The sequence below is a fragment of the Dromiciops gliroides genome, chromosome 2, assembly GCF_019393635.1.
Source record: "Dromiciops gliroides isolate mDroGli1 chromosome 2, mDroGli1.pri, whole genome shotgun sequence".
NCBI lineage: Eukaryota > Metazoa > Chordata > Mammalia > Microbiotheria > Microbiotheriidae > Dromiciops > Dromiciops gliroides.
In genome coordinates, this window is record NC_057862.1 from 690,324,461 (window position 1) to 690,344,708 (window position 20,248).

The 20,248-nt window shown below is 50.1% G+C and overlaps 1 protein-coding gene across 6 annotated transcripts in view; it reads left to right on the forward strand.

The window, feature by feature from the left end:
* Positions 1–20,248, forward strand: part of LPIN1 (lipin 1) — a 132,870-nt gene that overhangs the window by 71,044 nt on the left and 41,578 nt on the right. For 4 of the 6 annotated variants that reach the window (XM_043985966.1, XM_043985967.1, XM_043985969.1 and 1 more), the window contains one exon: positions 19,563–19,763. In XM_043985966.1, the coding sequence (XP_043841901.1) occupies positions 19,563–19,763 (201 nt within the window). Of the gene's footprint in view, positions 1–9,311; positions 9,435–12,928; positions 13,077–19,562; positions 19,764–20,248 lie in introns of all 6 variants that reach the window. The other 2 variants (XM_043985971.1, XM_043985970.1) reach the window with 2 other exon arrangements.

Below are 20,248 nucleotides of genomic sequence, written 5' to 3' on the forward strand. Positions count from 1 at the left end.
CCAGGGGGTCAGAGGAAAGGCTGGAGCCTAGGCCTTGGCGATGCCCTATTATTGTCATTGTTATTCTTCCTGCGCTCGTCTCTTCTGGTGGCATTCCCACAGAAGGGCTGTTGGGACATGTGGCTATGCCTAGAAATACTTATTGCTGCTTTATTTCAAAGCTCAGAAATAGTCAGAATACCTGGGGTTTTGTAGCATGTGCTTCTGTGTAATATAACTCCCTTTCATCTCCTTCCTTGTCTGTAAACTCCAAGAGGGTAGAGACCCCAGTGTCCTACCTCCCCACCCCCCTCGACGTTCTAAATAGTGATGAGGATCGAGGGGCTGTGTGACCTTAAACAATCTCTGAGCACCCCCAGGGGACTCCCTGATGTTCTTTTTCCACTGTCAGAGAAGGTGCTGACCTGTATCGGTGGAGGGAGACTGCTCCCCTGGGAGTGCCCATGAAATCATGGCTCTAGCCCCTACCCCATCCACTCTAATTGGGTGAGCTTTTTGAAAATTCCACCATCAGTGGATTCCGTGCTGGACTCGATGTTAGGAGTTAATTAACAACAACAATAATAATTATAAAATAATGTTCTGTGTTCTAATGTTGCCAATTACCAGCTCTGTGAAGGTGGGCCAAAAGCCTCAGTTTCCTTGCCTGTATAATTGGGTACCATGTCTCAGACAGCTAGCCCATTGCATTGCTGTAGCTAATCGTGGGGAGGGCTTGACCCCATGTTTCTAAGGTCACTTTCATAGACCCTAGAGGAGCCCGGTGTCTGCCTCAGGAAGTGAGGCTGACAAGGAAATGGTAGGTTTGAAGCCACTGAGCCGTGAATGGAGGCTTGACAGGAAGAGATGGGGCAGGGCCCGGGCTGGGAGGCAGACTGCTGGGAAGGGTGAGGTTTGGGGGCAGACCTGGGAGGGCCAGCTGCTCCAGGCTTTGGAGGGAGGGCCAGGCAGCTGCTAGGATCCCTAGACCTTCTCCCCAAAGCCCGATGACCCTGACAGGCGCCTGCTCTTGCCCGGCCGGGCCAGCATGCACTCAGCGGGGCTGGGGTCAGGGGCTGCCCAGGACCCCATGGGGAGACCCACATACTGAAGATGGAGCTGACGGTTCCTCTTTCTCTAAGCATGCACCGGGTGGAAGTCAGGCCTGTGGTGGGGTGGTTTGTACCTCAGCTTCCCCCGTCGCAGCAGGGCCGTGAGAACGAATACCTGCTGAGGAAGAGCGCTAAGCCTACTGACCAGGCAGAGAAACGGCCATACTGGGGGCGTGGGGGCCCGCGAAGCCCGGAAGGCCCTCCCTGGGGTCCCCTCTCTCCTCCTTCCCATGGTCTCACACTCTGTATGGGCTGGGCAGGCAGCATAGTGGGCAAGAATGCTGGACCAGTCCTGCCTCGGACACTTGCCCTCTGTGTCCCCCAGGCCAAGGCACTCAGTCTCTTGCCCTGTGCCCCAGTTTCTTCATCTCTAAAATGAGATAATAATTATAGCACCCACTCTCAGGGTAGTTTAAGGGTCAAATGAAATCTTGTGTGTGTGTGTGTGTGTGTGTGTGTGTGTGTGTGTGTGTGTGTGGTTGTACACCCCCCCACACACAGACATAAATACACACAGAGCTTTGTAAACCTGAATTATGCCCATGCGAGCCACATGATTGTCTCTTCAGTGCCTACCATGTAATGTGGTAACTGGAACCAAATCCCCTTATTGGACTGTTAGCCCTGAGAAGGCAGGAGACGCGTCTCATCCCCACCTTCCACTGTTAGAGATCTTTGCCATCTCTTGTGGGCTGCCTCCCAGGAGATGACTTTTGGGGGGGGGCTGCCAGAATTCCTAGGGGGTCAGTTCCTGTGATGGGGAGGGGGTAGAAGTGAGATGTGACTTGGTGGACAGTCAGCACTGGTCTTGGCGGGTGCGGGTGCCTGCTTGCACAGCTGTGGAACCTGCTTTCTCAGTCTCAGCCAGCATTGATGAAGCCCCCTCCTCTATTCTAGGCCCTGTGTTAGAGTAGTGAGCAGAGAGCTTATAATCTTGGGGAGACTGCATGTATGTGTTGGTGTACAGAAACAGGCCTAATTGCACAGAAGGTGAGAAGCAGCTTGTGGCCCTGGGGTGTCCAGCCCTGCCTCAGACATCTCCGCACGGAGACTGGTCACCGTGCCTCTTGGGCTATCTGCTTGGACTCCATGGTCTGGTCCTAGGTCTGTCCCTCTGGGAGCCTGAGGTCTGCCATTCTTTGATGACACTGAAGTTTTGGGGATCCGACTTCATGTGTCCTTAGCTGAGATGAGGGCTTGGACTGCTGGCCACTGCTGTCCCTTCCCGCCGCAGCTCATCTCTGCACCATTATCTGGACTCAGTCCTGGCTGTTCTGCTTGTGTCACCTCCTCTCTGAATCTCAGTTTCCTTATCTGTCAGACGGGGGCAGTCATGCTGGACATTGCCTGCCTCCCGGGAGGGCCGTGGATGATGTAGGCCGCATGCTTTGTAGATGGCAAAGATGGTCAGCTGGTATGGGAGCCTCCTTCAGATGCTGTGTTTGGGGTCTATCCCCACTCCCCAGTTGTCTGGCCCATGCCAGCACCCTCTCCTTTTTAAAGCTGTCTGGGGAAGGAGGTGGCAGTGGAGATGTGGTCAGGATGACCTCCTGGATCAGACGGAGCCCCCTCTGCCCGTCTCCTGGGTTTGGGGGTGGTCGTCCCTGTTCTCTGAGCTTGTCTGAGTAGTTGGGAGCTGCCCCTGACCTGCCAAGTGAGGGGTCCTTTGGCCCTTTGCCCAACATCCTCTGACCCTGCAGTCAGCTGAGGTCTATCCGCAGCATGTGCCAGACCACCGGCTCCCTGGACATGGCACACCGTCCCTTCTGTCATTGTCCGGTGCTTCTCTGCTCTGCTAGAAACCTAATGTGACCAAGACCACTGTGTCTTTTGCCTTGATCCTCACAACAGCCCCTAGAGGTGGGCTGTGATCGCCCCCATTTCCCAGATGTGGAAACTGAGACTTAGGTTGCGCGACGTGCCACGCCTCGTTTAGCACAGGGCCCGGCACACAGTGGGTGCCTTATAAAGGCATATTCTCTCCCTCCTCGTCTTGGTAAAGGACATTCTAAGTCGGCTCTCTCCCTTTTGCTGGATGCTTCTGGCTGAGGCTTTTGCACTGACTCTTAGGCTTGACCTTGCTCAACATTCGGGCCAGAAAGGCCGAGCTTTGATAGATGAGTGACTACCAGAGCTGTTTCTGAGCCGGGGGCCCCGTTCTATCCCCCAGGCTTGGGAAAGCTGTGGTTTGGATTCTTAGACCCACCGGGTTGGTTGGCAGGGTCTCTGTGCCTCCCATCTTCTCCCTTCTCCTCCTTGTGACGTTGCACTCCTGCCCCAGCCTCTCGCCGTTCCGACATTTGGCTCTGACATTCAATGCTTCAAGGCCCCTTGGGCTCCAGCACTCTCCGTGCTATGTTCTGGGCCCTCCCAGCTCTGGGATTCTCTGTTCTAGGTCCGTTTAGCCCCAGAATTCTGTTTCTAAGCTCTTTTTTCCAGCTATAACCTTCTATATTCCAAGGTTCTTCTAAACTCTGACATTGTCTGTCCCAAGTCCTTCCCAGTTCTGACATTTTGTTAGTGTTTTACTCTTCAATTTGATATCTGTGCTCAAGCTCCCTCCATTTCTGGAAGGGTCTGGGGTCTCTTCTGTCAGTCAGTAGGCATTTATTAAGCACTCACTGTTTGCCAGGCACAGGACTAATCTCTCTCTCCATCTGACATTCTAGATTGTTTGCACACGCTGAGGTCCTTCCCAGCTCTGACATTGTGTGTGCTGTGTTTCAGGGTGTCTCCTTGCTTTGGTATTCCACGTTTGAAGGCCTGAGGGTCTCCCAGCTGTACCGTGCTGGGCTTTCTGTTCTAACATCTCTCCTAGCACAGACATTCTGTGTTTGGTGCCCGGTATACAGTTAGCACTTCAAAAACGCTCATTGCCTTGACTTCCTTGCTCCAAGGTCTCTTCCAACTTTGACATCCCACAGTTCTCTTCTGTGTTCTATTCCAAAGGCTATTTTATCCATTGTTAAGGGTTAAAATTCTAGCTAGTCTGTCTAAAATATCTAATGAGTGGTCGCCAATAAATTATAAGCTTTAGCAAGAGTTAGACTTTTAAGCATTTATTAAGGAGAATAAGAATTTGGTAAAGAGAGAGAGAAAGGCCTAGATTCCTATCTATTAAAGGGAGAGCACATTTCTAGCTCCGCTCTCCGCCAGAGTCCAGAGGAAAGAGAGCGAGACTGAGCGCCAGTCTCTTCCTTCCTCCTCCCACTAGTCCGCGTCACTTCCTGATACCAAAGACAAGACTCCTGGTCTTGCCCTCAAAGACCTTCGCTTCATGGGCAGAACTCTTCTACAGTTAGTATCCAGCAGGTGGCGTTATTCCAATCGTTACAGTCCCCCCTGTTGTTCCTCAAGAAACAAAATGTTTCCTTGACGGAACAGTAAAAAGAATATAATAACTATTGCTAACTAATAATATGTGAACAACAATATAGAAAAGGAAGAAAGGAAAGTTTTGTCCAGAGGGGCGATTTTTTTTTTGTCCTCATGAACCGACGCTTTGACATTAGTCTTGCAAAGGGAGGGCCTCTGCAGAGAATACATGTTACAGATGGTGTATATTATAACAGAAAGAGAAAAAAAACAACAAAAACAACAAATCAAAACTGTTCATTTAAAGTCTCTGAAAGTCTTTTCTCAGATGTCCTCTAGGTGTAGTCGTAGAATGGAAGTCTTTTCAGGGGTTGATGTGTGGATGCTGGTAATCAGCCAGGAAATTTCCTACAAAATTGAGCTTAACACAACTTTAAAATAGCTTTGTCAATAATAAAATCAAACAATGAAAGTTCTCAAAAACATGTCTAAGGGAATACAGAATCTTAGTTGTTACACATGAAACATATAATAAAACAAAAATTGAAACATTCTTTAAAATTATAATATTACTATAGTCCCCCCCTTATGGAGGGTAATTGAGAAGACAATTGCTGCAATATTAATTATTAAAAATAATTTTTATCTGTTTCATCACTTTTTGCATCATCTGCCTAATTATCCTCATGCCATTATGAGAAATTTTAAAATCTAATATAATTAGTAACAGATGTCAAGGCCAAATTCAACACTGTTATTTATCATGACACCTGAGATAATTATGGGGGTTACCATAAAAGAACAGAGAAATGATGGGATATGAGCATTCCCACACTTGAGCAATATGTACTGCCCATACAGTATGCCAGGCTTAAAATAGGTGGATGGAATATACGTCCATGCCACCGAACATATTGGAGGAAACTGAGTCAGACTTAATCAGATGCATGGGATTGAGATGGTCCATGGCATCAGGCATATAGGAGGGAGCATAGAAGCCAGGTGTAGAAGTGAGATGGGTGGGATCAATACTTCCAGCCATCTGTACGATATTGTGGGGAAAAATAAAATAAAATATTAAACCAAGAGAATCCAACCTCAACATTTGTCAAAAGCCGTTCCCTTGGCCATACCTTGACTTCATGCATGTCTCCCCTCATGTGACAGTTCAGTGTCTGCTCTTGCATGTATTCCTCTTGTGATTGGATGGCATCTTGGCCAACTGGCATCTGATAACTCAGAATAAAGGCAATTAATGTCTTAAATGATAAGTTCCCATAATCCAAGTCTCATATGGATTTAAAAATTGAGGATAATAAATGATTGCAAAAAATGTGAATACATCTTGACTCAGAACACAATATATAATTATGCAACAATTTCAAATAATACCCCTTTTTTTTACTTAGTATACAATTACTTTTGTGAAAAATCAGAACATATTTAAATACAAGTTAAAGCACAACAGAATCTCAAAGAAAACTTTTTTTGAAAAAAAAAGAAAACTTTTACAAATGTTCCCCTCTTTTTTTTTTTTTTTTGGAATATGCTTATCAAAAATAATACTTCTAGAATCAATTTATACTTGCCATGGCAACCAATTTGCCAGGGAAATGCTTTAAAGAGTTAGATCAAATAATCAATTGAGAAAAAATAACAAAAACAAACAACTCAGAATATGGGAGCACAATACTCCTAGAATTAACATTGTATTATGAAATCAAAACCATGTTTCAAAATTAGATAGATGAATGAATAGAAGAAGATACACGTGGAACAATAAAAGACAATGAAATTCAAACTAGGGAAATCTAAATGAATGTGAACTTAATATTAATAAGAGTATTATAAAATATAAACTTGATCACATGACTATAAAAAGCTTTTACAAATATTCTCCTTGTTTTAAAAACTAAATATAAAACACAATCTCAAAAGCATGAAAATCTCTATGAAAATAAACCCATACCATTAATTTCAAAATGTATATGTAATAGCATAGAAATCCTATGTAACCTCTGAACTGATACTATTAATAATCTGAGTGAATTTAGAACACTTTTGATTCCGATATCTAAAATCCCCAATACTCATATCAATACCTTGCTGCTTACTTCTACATTTCTGTAAAATATATACCCTTCCATGGCAAAAGAAGCGGAGTCTTGAACTATGTTGATGATTGTCATTCTTATTCGGCTTAAGTTTTTCTTCTTTAACCCCTCTATATTGTCTGTCAGCCTTTTCACCATACAAATGCTTTATAAGATTACTAATTAAAGACAAAAGCAGGTTAGCAAAATTATGAACAAAACGAGCATATCTGGAATTTAAAGGGTTTTCTAAAGTTGTCTCAGAAGCACAGCCAGGCTGGGGAAGGGGTGAGCCTGAAGCTGCAAATGTAGTTAGAGAAAGTTGAGCATGCGCATCAGATCTCTGGACTTCCCAGGCAGGGGAAGCAATGGGCTTGGCCATAGGAGGAGTAGAGGGTGGGGTCTGGAGAGGAGGGGAGGGACCAGAGCAATTTGAATCAGACTTGATTTTGAACTCAGGCCTGGATTCCTCTTCCCCCACTTTGCCTCCAGGTGCTAGGGGATTAAAAGCTTCTAGAGGGTGGGTCATTGCCTCCAGGCATGCAAAATTAAAGCAACAATTACTGTTAGAACTGGGAAAAGCTGCGGGAATCTCTTCAGGTTTCTCTGAAAAAGCATGGTTGGGAGAGGGAGAGATATTTCCTTGTGTGAGTAAGTTGCTGGCTCTTTTAACAAAAATAAAAAGAAAAATAGAAAATCCACAAAAACAAAGCATTAACATGATCTTATCTCCCATTTGTCTGGTTAAACAGACTAAAATCAAAAATAGGGTAATTAGGGAGTTTAAAAGGTCCATTCGAAAAAATTTAAAGGGAAAACACAGCCAGTACACCAGTACTTAGCAGTTAAAGGGAGAGGGAGGGGAAATTTCTTACCCAACCAGAAGATAAGAAGAAGACTGAGGGTTAGCTTTCCTCTTCGTGGTCAGCCATCTGTTAAGGGCTAAAATCCTAGCTAGTCTGTCTAAAATATCTAATGAGTGGTCGCCAATAAATTATAAGCTTTAGCAAGAGTTAGACTTTTAAGCATTTATTAAGGAGAATAAGAATTTGGTAAAGAGAGAGAGAAAGGCCTAGATTCCTATCTATTAAAGGGAGAGCACATTTCTAGCTCCGCTCTCCGCCAGAGTCCAGAGGAAAGAGAGCGAGACTGAGCGCCAGTCTCTTCCTTCCTCCTCCCACTAGTCCGCGTCACTTCCTGATACCAAAGACAAGACTCCTGGTCTTGCCCTCAAAGACCTTCGCTTCATGGGCAGAACTCTTCTACAGTTAGTATCCAGCAGGTGGCGTTATTCCAATCGTTACACCATGAGGCTCCCACTGGCATGCCATGGGACAGCTGGGTGGCCCAGTGGACAGAGCGCTGGGCCTGGAGTCAGGAAGACTCCTCTTTCAGAACTCAAATCCGGCCTCAGACACTTCCTAGCCGGGTGACCCTTCGCAAGTCACTTCACCCCGTTGGCCTCAGTTTCGTCATCTGTCAAATGAGCTGGAGAAGGAAGTGGCAGATCACTCCAGTATCTCTGCCAACAAACCCCAGCTGGGGTCATGGGGCGTCAGACACGACCAAACAAGAACAAGAACAAGAACAACGATGCATTGGCTGCCATCTGGGCATCGGCAGGACAGGGTTTCAGGTGTAACCCATTCAAAGGCTTGGTCTTTGGATTGGCAAGATGAGAAGGGGGAGGAATTGGACCCCAACAAACAGATGAGTAAACTGAGGCACAGACACATGGAATGGTGGTTCCCAGGTCACCAGACCAGTTGAGGCAGAGGTCAGGACTGGCCCCCAGGCCAGTGAGCGCTGACAGTAACCTTGGTCCCCAGAGGCCCAGGAGGGAGCAGGGTTGGGGAGCCCCGGTGGAGCCCAGCTTTGCACCTGTAATTACCCACCATACTGTGCAGGCCCAGGAGGTGAACCTGTGGCTGCTGGCATCGGGCCCGGAGCCAGATTGTCTGAGCTGGTGCAACCAGAGACCGTCTGAGGCTCCTGGGAATCTGTCGCCTCTGAACGTTCCTCTCCTCGGGAGACTCGCCCTGGACAGTCCCTGGATCTTCCCTGAGGCAGTCCGTCAGGCTGGGTGTCATCTTCAGGTCTGGGGAAACAAGAAAAGCCCCCCCCTCCCCCCAAGAAAAAAAGGGTCTGGCCTCAGGGAGCTTACAGTCTAATGGGGGAGACAGAGTGCAGATAGCTGCGGACTTCAAAGATGTTTGTTGTTCAGGTCATTTCAGTTGTGTCTGGCCCCTGGTGACCCCATTGGGGATTCTCTTGGCAGAACTTCTGGAGTGGTTGGTCATTTCCTTCTCCAGCTCATTTTATAGATGAGGAAACTGAGGCAAGCAGGGTGAAGTGACTTGCCCAGGGTCACACAGCTAGTGAATGTATGAAGCTGGATTTGAACTCAGGTGCTCCTGACTCAGGGCCCAGTGCTCTACCCACTGTACCACCTAGCTGGCCCCCACCCTCAATATAAATATATATGTGTATACTTATGTATAACAACAACGAGAGAGAGAGAGAGAGAGAGAGAGAGAGAGATTAAGAGACAGTGTGAGGGAGAGGAGGGAGAGAGAGACAAAGAGAGACAGAGAGATAGAGGGAGGAGGGATGGAGTGGCGCGAGGTCATCTTTGAGGGAAGGCCACTGCACTGATGGGCTGGGGAAGGGCCTCTGGCCCAAGCGGGGCTCAGATTCAGAGCCAGACGTTGGCAGAGGAGAGACCCACATCCCTCCCTGCGCCCTCCTAACCTCCCTCTGCCGAGGGCCGGGATGCCACAATTCTAACCCCTGACAATTCTGTCCTAACAAGGGGGAATACTGCAGCTCACTCTTGCCGCTTCAGGATCTTAGCCGGGGGCACCTGTGGCTTCCTCCTTTGGGCTCCTGAGAACAGCAGCGGGAGCTGCCCAGCCAGCGCCGACTGCACCTGACGGTGAGGATCCGTAGAGTCCTGGGGCAGTGGGCCGTGTGCCTGGGCAGAGCCGCAGGGCTGGGGGAGGGGGGTGACAGGCTCATAGGCGCAGAGCTGGGTGGTGTCTTGGAGCCCATCAGCTCTCATTTTACAGAACAGGAAACTGAGGCCCTGAGGGGTCAGAGCCTTGCCGCGGTCCCCCAGGACCCAGCTCGTCTGATTCCCGATCTGGCTCTACTCCCGCTGTGTCCCCGTCACCACCGCTCCTTCGAGTCTGCTAGTCTCGGCCAAAGTCCGAGGACGCTCATTGTCCTCGGCTGTGACACGTGCGTGAGCGCGGGCCAGGCTGGTGGCCTTTCTGAGCCTCCTTCCCTCATCCTGCCCCTTGGGCTGGGGGAGGATTGGCCGCGATGCAGTAATAGTCGTTTTCTTTTATGTCTCGCTTGCAGTGTCCGTCAGCAACTCCTCTGGCTTTTAGGGAGCAGCCCCAATGTCAGTGATTTGTCCGGGTCACCTGGCCGGTACCTGCCAGAAATGGGCTTCCTGACTCTGAGGTGGACGCGATGCCCATTCGGCCGGACTGCCTCTCAGATCCGCGGCCGGTATTTTTGTTGTGGAGTCGTTTCAGTCGCTTCCGACTGCGTGGCCGGGGAGGCGCTTTGCACGGATTGTCTTAGATCAGTCAGTGAACAGGCAGTAAGTGCCCGGCACTGTGATAGCTTCTGTTAGTCTCCTCATTTGGCAGCTGAGGAAACTGAGGCTCAGGGGCAGAACCATTTGCTCAGGGTAACACAATAAGCATCCGAGGTTGGATTTGAACTCTGCTCTTCCCGGGTGTCCAGGCAGGCGCCTTCTCCTTTGTATCTCCTTTTTGCTTTTGTGATTAGGGAACATCTGCTGGATTTTTCCTAGTGTCTGAATCTCTTCAGTCCAACTCTTGTCTGAAAGGGTCTGCTCCAGGTCCTGAACCCTGAGCCCCCGGGGAGGGGTGGGGGAATGTTAGGTGCATAATGGTAATATTTGGCTCCTGCATTGATTAGATAAGACAGGCATCCATTACACCTCCTGCAGGTGCTGGGCATCCAGCAGGGGGATGGGGACTGGAACCACAACAGTATTGGTGGTGGTAGGGGATCCTTCTGCCTGAAGCCTGGAACATGGGTTAGGGGACTCACCCAGGGTCTCACAACCAGGATGCACGGAAGGCAGGATTTGAACCCTGTTCTCTTCACCCATTGTGCTGGCAGTGTCAGGAGATGGCAGGGCAGAAGCCAGGGTCCTGTATAACTCCTTTTTATCTGCTCCATCCTGGCTTATCTCCTTGGGCTACTTCCTCTCTGGTCCTTTCCTCCAGACAATGAGGGAGGGGATGACCCTCCCCCCTCCCCTCAGGTTCTTGTTGACTTCCAAAGCTGCTTTATCTCTGAGGGTCAAGGCAGGTGTGAAAATCCTGCTCATTCCCCTCAACCCTGCAGGGCCCCACCCTCTCCGCTCCTCTCTCACCCAGCTAGGCTCCCGTGGCTGCTCAGCTTCTTCCAGACCCCGCAATGAGGAGAGCCCCTGGCCCCTCGGCCAGGCTTGATTCAGGAAATGCCTGTTACCGCTGTGGTCCGTGAGCGTGAGAGAGGCTGTGTGGGGTGTTGGGCAGGGCACTGGACGTGGCACCAGGGAGACCAAGGAGGAGAGAAGGGGTGTCTGGGGGTTAGAAACGGCAGGGTTTGGGGCAGGCTGCATCCCAGGGTTGGTCCTAGCAGGTTTTGAGCCTGGGTGACTGGGAGGATGGTGGCACCCTCGCCAGGAGAGGGAAGGGAGGGCGAGGGGGGATGCTTGGGCATGGGGCTAGGGACAGAGCCCTTGTCTTGTGTAGCTCCTGGGCTTAGGTCAGAACTTCCCTGAGGGCCACAGCCTGTGCGTGTGTTGGGGAGCTGAGTCGGGGACTGCTGAAGGCTGAGGGGGAGAAGTTGGGATGTCTGTGCTTGCTTGGCCACACACCCCCTTGGGGTCTAGTCACGCCCCCTGGGACCCCCCAGCTCTCCCTTGGGAGACCATTGGTCTGTGGCAGCCGGGGACCTGGTTGAGACCCTCCCCCTGACATGCCCTAGTGGCGTGATTGCATCACAGGAGCAGGAAGTAAGCAGGGCCCCCTCCCCCCATGAGAGGCTTTGGGCTTCCCTTAGGTCTTCAGTCTGCATTAGAACGTGAAAGGCCCCAACAGGGTGGCTGGGCCCTCGGACCTTGAGTGCCTTTGGGCTGACCCTTAGGGACCGGGCCCTGGAGGATCCTGGCCGCTCCATGCCCTGCTGCTTCCTCGAGGCTGCTGCCTGGGATCCGGGCAGGATTCTGGGTGTGGCGTCTTTCCCAGTGGACTTCAAGCCCACTCCTTACTGGTGCTCACCCGCGTGACCCTGGATGTCATTTTTTTTTTTTTTTTTGTGAGGCAGTTGGGGTTGTGACTTGCCCAGGGTCACACAGCTAGTAAGTGTTAAGGGTCTGAGGCCAGATTTGAACTCAGGTCCTCCTGACTCCAGGGCCAGTGCTCTATCCACTGCGCCACCTAGCTGCTCCTGGATAAGTCATTTTTTAATCTCCAGATCTTGCTTTCTCCATCTGCACCATGGGCAGGATGATACTTTCCCCTGCACCTGCCCCGGTGCCCCTGACTCCACACCGTGACCTCCCAGACACCGAGGGTGCCCAGCATCCTGCCTGATTCCTTGCCACACTGTGGGGGAAGGGAGGCGTCCCAGACGCAGTGGATGGGGTGTCAGACCTGGCACGGGAGAACCCGAGTTCCCTTCCTTCCTCGGTCACTCAGTGGCCGTGTGACCCCGGGCATGTTGGGTAACCGCTGCCTGCCTCGGTTTTTTCGTCTGTGGAATGGGTATAATGGAAGGACTTGCCTCACGAGGTTGTGCCCTTGTACCCCTCCCCCAAATCACGGCGACAACAAGAACCCAGCGGCATCACGCTGTGGGAAGGGGCCTTGCTCCGGATTCCCGTTTTCTGTGTTGATCTGAATGACGGCCCTCCCTGCTCTCTGCAGGCCCTGACGTCTGTCTCCTCCCCCAGCCCCCTATTTTCCTTCCTCTTTCCCTCTGATTTTGAACATGCTTTAGGCCTGTATTAGGCTCGCTCTCCCGGTAGAGTCTGGGCCTCGTGTGGGCAGAGGCTGTTTGCTTTGCTCTGTGTCCTCAGCCCCCACTAAAGCATTGTGTATATAGTGGGTGCTTAATAAAAGCTTCTTGAGTGACCCATGCTTCTGGTCAAGGTACCCCAGAGAAATGTGAGCTCCTTTTGGGGTGTGTGTGTGCGTGTGTGTGATGACCCTGAGCCCTTGAGCCAGGTTAGAGCCCGTCTTCTTGTCTGTGATAATCAATGCTATTAGAGTTGAGTGCCTTCTATTATTGATAGCCAAAAAGGATTGCCAAATGGAGGGAAGGACCCCACAAGCCGCTGCACTGGTCTGTGCTGCCTAATTGACGAAGCTGCTTGGTCTCTCTGATGTCTTTCTTCAGTGCCCCGGGTGCCCCTGGCTCAGGAAGGCTCTGCTAGGGTAGCACAGTGTCTGGAAGGGCCCTGGCTGAAGCGCCAGGACCAAAGGCTCCAGGACAGGCAGTGAGTCTGCCGTCAGCAGACCAGCCAAGCTGTCCAGGACACAATATTGTGAGTTTCTTTTTTTGGTTGTGGCAACTAATGAACATTCTCTGCAATGAAAGCTTCCTGCTCATTGGGATTGTCTTATTCTTTGTGCACCTAACACAGCCCCTGGTACACAGCTGGTGCTGACTAAATGCTTGTGGATGGATTAGCTCTTCCATGGTGGAAGGCTTTGGTCTTTGTTGGGATAATTAAACCATATATTAATTTAAAACATATAGACTTGGAGTCAGGAAGTCCCAAATCCTACCCCAGACACTTCTCAGCTGTATGATCCCGGGCAAATCACTTAAGCTCTCCTCCCCTCTAAGGTCTCATCTGTCAAATGGGTATAGCAGCTCCCTCCCAGGGTGTCTGTGAGGGTCGCATGGGGTGATCCATGGGAAGCACTTGCCGACTTTTATGAGCTCTACCAGTGATTTATAATTAGGGCAGGATTTGTGCTGGTCTCTCTGAGGACCCAGCGTTCCCAGGGCACGGGAGCCGGTGAAAGAGACTTGGATGGGAAAACATCCCTAAAATGTGTATCCTGGAGTGAGGGGGCAGAGGAATGGATGGTGGGGTCTCACTCACCTTCCTCAAGAGTTGTAGAATTCAGTGATTTCAGAAGCTGGAAGGGCTCTTAGAACTTAGAACATGGAATGTGCGCTATTCTGGGAGGGAGGGCGGGACCGAGAGAACATGGAATTAAGTTAGAGGGAGAGATCTTAGAACACGATGTCACAGCTGGGAGGGACCCTGGAGATGGTTTGTTCCAATTTCCTCATTTTACAGAAGAGGAAACTGAGGCCCACAGAAGAGAACTGATCAGGGAGTTGAGGGCAGTACTCAGGCTTGAACCCGGATCTCCTCGCTTCCCTCTCCAGGCCTCTATTCAAGACCCGGCGAGATGGCGGCCGTCCAAGTAAGAAGGATGATGAGAGCTCAGGGTAGCCTGAGCACAGCCGATGCTTCTGGCTGCCCCCTTTGGGGGTGAGGATCCCGGCATCCTGGAGTCACTTGGCTCACAGCGAATCAGGGCCCAGAGCTGTTCTACTGGAAATTTAAGCCTTTTGTTTTGTGCCTCACGGTTTTCTTATCTCAAGTTTCTCCTAAGGTGGCCCAAGTCCCTCTCCTCAAAACAGATTCTCGGGGCAGCTAGGTGGCGCAGTGGATAGAGCACCGGCCCTGGAGTCAGGAGTACCTGAGTTCAAATCTGGCCTCAGACACTTAACACACACTTACTAGCTGTGTGACCCTGGGCAAGTCACTTAACCCCAATTGCCTCACTAAAACAAAACAAAAAAACAAACAAACAAACAAAAAAACCAGATTCTCATGGTCTAGCCCTGCCCTTTCTGTGGTGGCCTGCTCTGAGGGCTTGGGGGCTTTCATGAAAACCTGGTTATTTATTTTAATGTAATTCCTTGTTTTCAGTAATTAACCCTGGCACAAGCTTATCTGAGGCCTCCGTTTATCCACCTTTGGTAAACTCATCCCTCCCTTTTGAGTGTGGAGAGGTGAACCAAGCAGAGGCAGACTGCTCCCCCCACCCAATGCCACTGCCCTTGGTGCTGCCTGGCAGTTCCATCCTCAGTGTATCATTACCAGTCCTCCTGGTACCGCATTGAGACCCACTGTAAAATGGGTCTGCTGGCCAGAGATGTGGAGCATCATTCCTGGGGAACTGTGTTTTCTCAGAACCTGTGAATGATGCTGAGGGAAGAGTGGGGAGGAATCCCTGCACAAAGAGTGGAGATTTTAGGGGATTTCCCCCTCCCCAAAAAAGATCTGGGGTTCTCAGTGGACCACAGATACCATATTGGTTAGAGCCATGGTAACTGAAAAACCAATATTGCATGAGACTGCTTGAATCCAAGTCTAGTCTGTAGAATGAATGAGACAACAGGTCTGTGGTATTCTGGGTACCACAGTTTAGGAAGGACAGTGAGACCAATTGGATATCTGGAGCATGAATAGACCCCAGAGGCCATATAACCTCATTTAAAAAATTATACATTTATAATCTGTCCCTCCCAGTGTCTCCCCCTGCCCCAAATTATTGTTCTTCTTCATCATCACCCTTTTCCTCTTCCCCAACAACCACTACAACAGAATCCAAAGTCCCAATAACCGAACCTTCATCCCAAGCCACAGAGCCCCACAGCGGGGATCCCCCATTGGCCGTTCCTGAGATGTGGGCTCTCTGTGTCTTAGGTTCCCCGCCTGTGTTTGGGAGGGGAGGTGGGCAGCCTGCTTCAGCCCCTGGGTGTTCTGTGTGCGGAATAGCGTCCTGAGGTCTTTCAGAGTCGTTCTTCTTTGTGTCATCATGCAGATTGTTCCCGAATCCAGCTGGTCTCTCTGCTAGTTCTTCAGGGCCTCCCAGTTTGCTCAGATGCGGGCCGTTGTGTTATTTCTCACACCACGTAGTGTTCCATTTCATCCATGTCCCACAGTTTAGCCATTCCCTAATAGGACACCTCTTTAGTTTCCAATTTATAGCCACAAAGGTACATATGGGTCCTTTCCCTCTTCCTTTAATCTCTTTGGGACATAGATGTCACAGTGATGTAACTGGGCCAAAGGTTAGGCACCATTTATAACATTTGGGGCCTAGTTCCAAGTTGCTTTCCAAGAAGGCTGGGCCAGCTCACAGCTCCACCAACTATGTATTCGTTTGCCTGTTTTCTGGCCTCATTATTCTCCCTCCCCCCTCCCCCAGTCTGATGAGCACGAGGTAGAACCTCAGAGGTGTTTTAATATATGTTTTTCTAATTATGAGTGACTGACAGCATTTTTTTATGTAGCGTTCGATACCTGGGATTTCTTCTGAAAACTGCCTGTTCACACCCTTTGATCTTGTAGTTACTGGAGAATGACTCTAAGCCTTGTGCATTTGAATCCATTGCTTGTATATCTTACATGTGACGCTTTTACGGCAAAGACTCCCCCCCCCCCCCCCCGTTCCCTGTTTCCTGTTAATTTTTATGGTATTTGTTTCTGTTTTATTATTCAGTTGTTTTTCAGGCATGTCCGTGACCCCATTTGGGGTTTTCTTAGCAAAGATACTAGAGTAATTTACAGTTTCCTTCTCTAGCTATTTTACAGAGGAGGAAACTGAGGCAAAAAGGGTGATGTGACTTGCCCAGAGTCACCTAGCTAGGGAGTGTCTGAGGCTAGATTTGAACTCAGAAGAGGAGTCTTCCTGACTGCAGGCCCACTGTCAAAAACAAACAAACACATTTTTAAATGTTCTATGATTGAAATTGCTCATTTATTCTTCTGTAATCTTCTCTAAACCTTGCTGAGTCATGACCTCTTCCTCCAGCCATGGATCCAAAAAGGAAATTCCATCCTCACTCCTCTAATTTGTTTCTTTTGTGACTTTTTACATCCAGGCCACACATGTACGTGGCGCTCCTCTCGGGATATTGTGTGAGGCCCAGGCTCCTCATTTTGTGGACGGGCACAGCTCAGCTCAGCTCCTAATGCAGCATAGCTGTGAGTAGGCATGAGGCGTAACCCCGAGAGTAGACAGGCGGTCACCGTAGTGTTGGCGTGTGCGCGTGGTAGGAAGAGCCTTCAATACCATACTCAGGAATTTATCTTTCATGGGGACTATGGAGTGGGGGAGGGTGGGGTGCCAGCACTTTGGGGGCCTCACTTTTGGAGGGTGGATGGGGGAAGGGAGAGACCAATGTGATGGCCACAGTGTCTGTGTGAGTAGAGATAAAGATGTGGGTGTGAAAGATTGTGGAGAAAGAAGTAAGGTAGGAGTCAGAATGAAGAATCGGTCTGATGCTCAGTGGCAGGAAGGTGGCAACGCCCCCAAGGGCAATAGGGAAAATCGTCCCTGGAGAGAACTCCCAGTGTGGAAATGTCCTCTGCTCAAGCAGATTGCTACCTGGTTTGAATGAGTCTTGTAAAAAAAAATTCATTTAGAAAATTGTTTTTTCAGGTTCAAATTTTCTCCTCCCCAATTGAGAAAGTAAAAATGAAATTCCTGTTTACAAACGTGTCGAATCAAGCAAAACAACTTCCTGTTTCCCTCTGCCCTCTGAGCCCCTCACCTCTCTCTGGGGGTAGGCAGAAGACTCTGACAGTGTAGGGAGTGTAGGGTGGGGGAGGAGGCTCAGAAATGGTTTGACTTGGCATTGTCCCAGGCCAGGACACGTCAGGGGCAGGATGGGACTTGAGCTTTGTCTGAGTCCAAAGCTGGGCCTAGATCCAGTGTCCATAAATTGTCATGAGCTGGGGACTGGGAGGTGATGAGGAGAATGAGGATGAGGGTGAAGAAGAAGGTGGTGGTGGCGATAATGGCTTTTGACATTTACAGAGTCCTTGTGACCCTCACAAAAGCCCTGTGGAGCAGGTATTCCCCTTTTACAAATAAGGAAGCCTCTCTGAGGCCTGGACAGTGATGGGGATTTGAACCCAGGTCCTTTGACTCTAGGTCCATGTTCCTTAAGTTGGGGCCAAATTGTGGTATAGACATTGGGGAGCCATTAGGGATTTCTGAGTAGGGGCTTTTTCAGTCTTTTCAGCCAAGTTTGATTCTCTCATTCCGTTGGGGTTTTCTTGGCAAAGATACTGGTGTGGTTTGCCGTTGCCTTCTCCAGTTCATTTTTACAGAGGAGGAAACTGAGGCAGACAGGTGAAGTGACTTGCCCAGGGTCACAAGCCTAGTAAGTTCCAGAGGACAGATTTGAAGTCAGGAGATGTCTTCTTGACGCTGGGCCCAGCGCTCTGTGTACTATGCCTCCCCCTAGCGGCCACAGTTGGGACATGCCCAGGATTACAGCGGTATTTTAGGGTACTGCTGAGCTCCATCCTGAATGAGAAGGTAGTGGTGACCTTCTAGATTTGTCTTGCGGAGCCTGTTTAGCTGTCTGGTGGCCTCCCCTATCAGAATGGAAGCTCGCCGAAGGCAGGGAGAGCGGGCACATTTCTGTGCACCCCCAACCCTGGGCTCAGTGCCTGGCACAGAGTGTGCCTTGTGTGCACAGAGTGTGCACTTGTGTGCACAGAGTGAGAACTTGTGTGCACAGTGTGCCTTGTATGCAGAGTGAGCCTTGTGTGCACAGAGTGAGCCTTGTGTGCACAGTATGCTTTGTGTGCAGAGTGTGCCTTGTGTGCACAGAGTGATCCTTGTATGCACAGAGTGAGCCTTGTGTGCACAGTGTGCCTTGTGTGCAGAGTGAGCTTTGTGTGCACAGAGTGAGCCTTGTGTGCACAGAGTGATCCTTGTATGCACAGAGTGAGGCTTGTGTGCACAGTGTGCCTCGTGTGCAGAGTGAGCCTTGTGTGCACAGAGTGAGCCTTGTGTGCACAGTGTGCCTTGTGTGCAGAGTGAGCCTTGTGTGCACAGAGTGATCCTTGTATGCACAGAGTGAGCCTTGTGTGCACAGTATGCTTTGTGTGCAGAGTGTGCCTTGTGTGCACAGAGTGATCCTTGTATGCACAGAGTGAGCCTTGTGTGCACAGTGTGCCTTGTGTGCAGAGTGAGCTTTGTGTGCACAGAGTGAGCCTTGTGTGCACAGAGTGATCCTTGTATGCACAGAGTGAGGCTTGTGTGCACAGTGTGCCTCGTGTGCAGAGTGAGCCTTGTGTGCACAGAGTGAGCCTTGTGTGCACAGTGTGCCTTGTGTGCAGAGTGAGCTTTGTGTGCACAGAGTGAGCCTTGTGTGCACAGAGTGATCCTTGTATGCACAGAGTGAGGCTTGTGTGCACAGTGTGCCTCGTGTGCAGAGTGAGCTTTGTGTGCACAGAGTGAGCCTTGTGGAGCAGGAAGGGAGCTCAGCCAGGTCCGTCCCCCTACACCGACCCCCCCCAATGGTTTTCCAGCTTCTGCCTGAGGAAGGGGAGCCCCCACCTTGAGGCGGCTCTGCCACTTGAGGCTAGCTCTCCTCGCTGGGCGTTCTCCGTGATGCCCAGCCTCAGCTGGCCGATCTGCCTCTGCCGCCCAGCAGCACAGATCCCCGTGACTGCTCTCATGCCCCCACCCAGATGTGGTGACTCCAACATCCAAGGTTTTAGAACTGGAGTTTCTGAGGGGCCGTCTGTCCGTCCATCCTTCCATCCGTTCATCCGTCCATCCATTCATCTCTATCGTTATCCACTAAATCTCTGTTAAATAGTTGTCTTTATCTCACCATCATTTGTCTGTTTACCAACCTGCCGAGCCGTCTGTCTCTCTGTGTCTTTCTTTCTCTGGTGTCTGGTCTACGGGAGGCAGGGAGCCGTAGTGGATGGTTCTCTGGACTTAGAATCAGGCTGACCTGAGATGAAATCCTGCCTCAGATACTTGCAAGCTGTGTGACCACATAACCTCCCTCAGCCTCAGTTTCCTCCTCTGTCAAATGAGACAATCGATAGCCCTTAGCACCTGGGGTGGTTGTGAGGCTCCCAGCATATGGAGTGGGCACGGGAGCAGGAGGATGAGGACAGCCTCAGGAGAGGAGTTTGTCGCTCTGGAGGTCACTCAGCTTGTCTCTTTTTGTCCCCACTGTCCAGGCTCAAACCATGAATTACGTGGGGCAGTTGGCAGGCCAGGTCTTTGTTACGGTCAAGGAGCTGTACAAGGGTCTGAACCCCGCCACGCTGTCCGGATGCATCGACATCATCGTGGTGCGCCAGCCCAATGGAAGCCTTCAGTGCTCACCCTTCCACGTCCGCTTCGGGAAGATGGGGGTGCTGCGCTCCCGGGAGAAGGTGGTAAGTCTGGCCCCCCAGCTTTGGCCTAGGAAGCCCCCCCCCCCCATGTGAATGGGGCAGGGTGACAGGACCGAGAAACCCTCCGTCATCAAGAATCCCCTCCTGCTGATGGGGAGAGACCCTGTTGTCCCAGTTCGGAGGAGCCAGGGAGACCTGGCATTATCTAGATGCCACGGCTCCGTGAAAGGCATTTCACCTCTTCCTGCCTCAGTTTATATCTGCAGAATGAGAATAATGCTCAAAATATTTGTTACCTTGGAGGAAAGTCCTCTTTAAAGGATAGAGTATGATATAAATGTGAGCAGCCATAATATCCATGACTGAAATTCATTATTTATAATAATAAGTATCATTGATAATTAATGTTCACTATTCTTGTTTTTTTTTTTGTTTGTTTGTTTTGCAATGAGGGTTAAGTGACTTGCCCAGGGTCACACAGCTAGTGTCAAGTGTCCGAGGCTGGATTTGAACTCAGGTCCTCCTGA